At 46.7% G+C, this 4,371-nt stretch overlaps 1 protein-coding gene across 1 annotated transcript in view; it reads right to left on the bottom strand.

Annotated features, from left to right (window-relative positions):
• The window catches only part of Rrm1 (ribonucleotide reductase catalytic subunit M1), a 26,791-nt gene extending 26,561 nt beyond the window's left edge, over nucleotides 1-230 (bottom strand). Inside the window, exon 1 of the mRNA XM_055623485.1 lies at nucleotides 69-230. Within this exon, the coding sequence (XP_055479460.1) occupies nucleotides 69-87 (19 nt within the window). The 5' untranslated portion in view covers nucleotides 88-230. The remainder of the gene's footprint in view (nucleotides 1-68) is intronic.
• Nucleotides 231-4,371: the final 4,141 nt, after the last annotated feature.

Raw genomic sequence — 4,371 nt, 5'->3', positions numbered from 1 at the left:
GGGCGGGAAGCGGGCGGCCGGGCGGCCGGGCGGCCGGGCGGGCGCTCCGCGCGCCCCACGGGCCTCACCTCGCTTGACCACGTGCATCGCCGCCGCTAGCCGAGGTGCCGAGCGCGGACGGGAGAGCGACGGGAGCCGTGAGGCGGGCCGGGCTGCTGGGCGCGCGGGATGCGGCGGGCGGCACGGCGCTCGCCGGCAGAGAGCGGAGAAAATACGAACTCCTTCCCGCTCCCGCCACCCGTGACGTACAACGCCGAGCGACGGAATTCGAATGACGCTCCGACGCCCCCGACGCCCGGGCAGAAACCCGCGGCCGCCATAGTGAGTGTGGGCAGCCGCCTCGGCTGAGAAGCGAGCCTAACGGGAACCGAGCTCTCTTGCCGCCATATTGGGTGTGGGGAGAGCAAACCTCTGCCCACAAGTTTTGTTTTGTTTTTCATAACAACATCAAAAAGGAACCATCCAGAACACGTTTTGTTTTCTGTTTTACTTTATGGGAACCCCAGAATTTCCTTCTGGTTTGCACTAAAGCCTACGCCCCGCAGGCATGGGGTGCCTAGCCCAATCTGATGCTTGAGACCCACAGCCAAACATTAGGCAGAGAGACACGCAGAGAGAACGCAAATTAGAGGTCTCCATAGGGTCCTTCCCCTGGGAGTTTAGAGAAAGAATTGTAGGAGCCACAGGGTGGAGGACACCAGGAGAACATGGCCCACAGAATCAATGAAGCGGGGCTCCTAGGGGCTCACAGAGACTAAAGCAACAATCAAGGAGCCTGCATGGGTCTGTGCTAGCTTCTCTGCGTGTGTGTGTTAGCTTGCTGTTCTTGTGGGATTCCTAGCAGTGGAAATGGGGGAATCTCTGACTCTTTCACCTCTCTTGGGACCCTTTTCCTCCTATTGGGTCTGCCCTGCACAGCCTTCGACATAAGGGTTGGTGCCTAGTCTTAATGAATCTTGTTACGTCGTGTTGCGGTTGATGTCCCTGGGAGGCCTGCTGTTTTCTGAAGGGAAATGGAGTGGATGGGAGAGAGGGCAGGTGGAGGAGACTGGGAAGAGTGGAGGAACGGGAACTGCGGCTGATGTACTCTATAAGAATAAAGTAAATGAAAAAAAAAAAAAAATTGAGGCCAGGCAGTGGTGCCACCCGCCGTTGATCCCAGCACTTGGGAGGCAGAGACAGGCAGCTCTCTGTGAGTTCGAGGCCAGCCTGGTCTACAAAGCGAGTCCAGGACAGCCAAGGCTACACAAAGAAACCCTATCTAGAAAAACAAAAACAAGAAAGCTTGAAAGGGGTGCACTGTTTGGAAAGCGTAAGAGTGTAATAGGGTAAAAGTTTCTCCATTTTGTCTCTGAAGCCATCTTTGGTTTCTACTCCCTCCAGAAAAATGCCTAGGAAAGCCCCTAACCCTGTTCTAGAAACTCAGGGTCAAATTGTTTGGGCTAACTCCATGTTCTTTGCTCTTGTTAAACTGTTTGCTTCCCCCTGCAACTGCTAACCAGTATGTAGCTTCTCTCTTTCTCTCTGTCTTTCGCCCTCTCCCTCTGTGTGTGTGTGTGTGTGTGTGTGTGTGTGTGTGTGTATCTGTGTCTGTTTTGTCTTTAAAAACTCCCTGTAATATGTATTCAAGGCTGCTCTATGAGAAGCGTTTCTCTCCAGTCAGCTTAGAGATTCTCGATTTGAACTTAGGTCAAGCTGAGTGGTCTCTGGTTTTTTATTCCTTAACAAAGAGGACCCCCAATGTAGTAGTGATTCTGTACTTGAGAACATGCTGAGGCCTGGCAAAATTCAGGAATATTCAGAATTCTAAAGAGACCCTTGTGCTACTCCATGCTAACAGAACTGCTGAGAACTGAGACAATGCAGGCTATCTAAAGCTAGTGATCTCCTCCCAGCCCCAGAAAAGGCATTAAACTGTCTCACAGACAAAGCTGTATACCTTCTTGCCTTTATCTCATAGTTTTCTATAAACTGTAAAGGCGACTAGCATGCTAGAGAAAAGCACTGAGTTATTTTCCTCCCCAGTGACAAAACTATGAATAAATTCATTTCCCTTTACCAATTTCTATTTCCTAATTTCTTTAGAAATGCAGAGAAACTAAAATGATAGGTTTATGGACCTAAGAAATATGGGGCTATAGAGATGTTGGTAAGGCATTTACCACCAAGCCTGGCATTTGGAGTCCAGCCCCCAGGATCCACATGGTAGAAAGAACTAATTCCTACAAGTTGTCCTCATGCCTTCCACACACAAGCTGTGGACCACACAGGCATGCAACAATGTGTACTTTTTTCTTTTAAGATGGTTAAAAAAAAAAAAAATAGAACTGTCAAAACGGGTATAGTGGCATACATCTCCTAGGATTTGAGAGGTAGAGGCAGGAGGATTAGGAGTTCAAGCCCAGACTCATCTGCATGGCAAGATCAAGGCCAGCCTGGCATACATAAGATCCTACTTCAAAAAAAAAAAAAAAAGTTTAAAAAGGAAAGAAAAAAAAATAGGGCTACCAGGAGGTAGAGAGATGGCTAAGAGCACTGGCTGCTCTTCCAGAGGTCCTGAGTTCAATTCTCAGCACCCACATGGTGGCTCACAAACACCTATAATGAGATCTGGTGCCCTCTTCTGGTGTGCATGAAAACAGAGCATTCATGTACATAAAATAAATCAATCTTAAAAAAAAAAAAAAACAACTTAAAAAAATAGGACTGCCAAATTTACTCAATAAAACTGAATGCCAAACATGATCATAGTAAAGTCTTCACCTGAAACTCAATTCATGTAAGAATCCTATATTTTATTAGGTATCTCTCAACCAGAGAGCTTCTAGGTTTGTGTTCTAGAGTTTCATTAACCCTTAGCAAATGAAGAATAGTTTCTTTATCCATTTTATGAGGTTTTTGTCTTGGTTTTTTTGTTTTGTTTCATTTTGAGACAAGGTTTCTCTGTGTAGTCTTGGCTGTCCTGGAACTTGCTCTGTAGACCAGACTGGCCTCGAACTCAAAGATCCACGTGCCCCTGCCTCCCAAGTGCTAGAATTAAAGGCATGTGCCACAACACCCCAGCCCCTTTTATGTTCTTTAAAACACTTACTAATTTATTTAGGCTGACTGTGGTGGTGCATGCTGACTGTGGTGGCAAAGACAGGGAGATCTCCGAGTTTGAGGCTAGCCTGTTCTAAAGAGCAAGTTCCAGGACAGCCAGGGCTACATAAAGAAACCTTGTCTCAGGGGCAGGGAAGAAAGAAAGAAAACGTATTTTTTTATCCCTCCCCATGCATGCACATCACAGTACATGTGTGGGAATTAGTTGGTTCTCTCCTTCCACCATGCGGGTCCCAGGGATTAAACTTGGGTCTCTAAGATTTGATGTCAAGGACCCTAACCCATTGAGCTATTTCACTAACCGGTTCACCCTGTTTGTTAAGTCACAGGGAACAAAGTAAGAGTCACACATAGCCTGTAACTGTTTAAATTATCTATTATTTACACCAAAATAGACACAGGAAGTTAAAAACTGGTTAGATCAGTGAGATAACTTTATTTTCTGAACTATATACAAAATATCTACCAGCCTGATTCTACAACTAAACTACCAGGTTTTTTGGTTTGGTTTGGTTTTTCGAGACAGGGTTTCCCTATGTAGCCTTGGCTGTACTAGACTCACTTTGTAGACCAGGCTGGCCTCACACTCACAGAGATCCGCCTGCCTCTGCCTCCCTGAGTACTGGGGAAACTACTAGTTCTTTAGATATTTTCTCTGTGTCCTTCTATCTAGTCTGCCTTTCCGTTGAGCTCCTCCACACCCATGAGGGCTCCTTGGCCTCTTTCCCAGAATTCTGTTCTCCCGGTGTCCTGCAAGCTGCTTCTCTGTTCCTGCAAGCCCAAAGAGAGGATCTCTGTCTCTTACCAGGCTCCTTCCAAGCCAAAAGGAGAGATGTAGCAAAGCCCGAACTGTTTATAAAGTAAGACTCTAGTCCCTCCCCTATACCCTTTGCCAGCTGAACTCCACCCCAGTCAATAGGCCTGGGCTGGACCATTTCACCTTTATGGTGGGGTAGCTCGAGGCCAGTCTGCTGATATTTACCTCATATAGCAAAGACCACAAGATCTCTCCCAAGCAAATTACCTTAAAATGGGCAGGAGCTTTCCATTCTTCAGCATTCTTATTTATGGAGGGTTTTAGAGGCACACCCAAACTGCATCTCTTCAGGGCATCTGACAAACACTTTAGGCTTTTATATTTTGCTACCAATTTGGTTTTCTAGATGCAATAATCAAATATCCTATAATGATAGCCAGCAGGGGTTAAAATCTCCTACATCCCATTTGTTAAGCCACAGAGAACACAATGAGAGGCACAGCCAGCAGAGG

Source organism: Psammomys obesus, unplaced genomic scaffold (assembly GCF_907164565.1).
Source record: "Psammomys obesus unplaced genomic scaffold, mPsaObe1.curated_primary_1811, whole genome shotgun sequence".
Lineage (NCBI taxonomy): Eukaryota > Metazoa > Chordata > Mammalia > Rodentia > Muridae > Psammomys > Psammomys obesus.
Note: the sequence above shows the minus strand (reverse complement) of the source record. Positions and strands in the feature narration are given on the sequence as shown.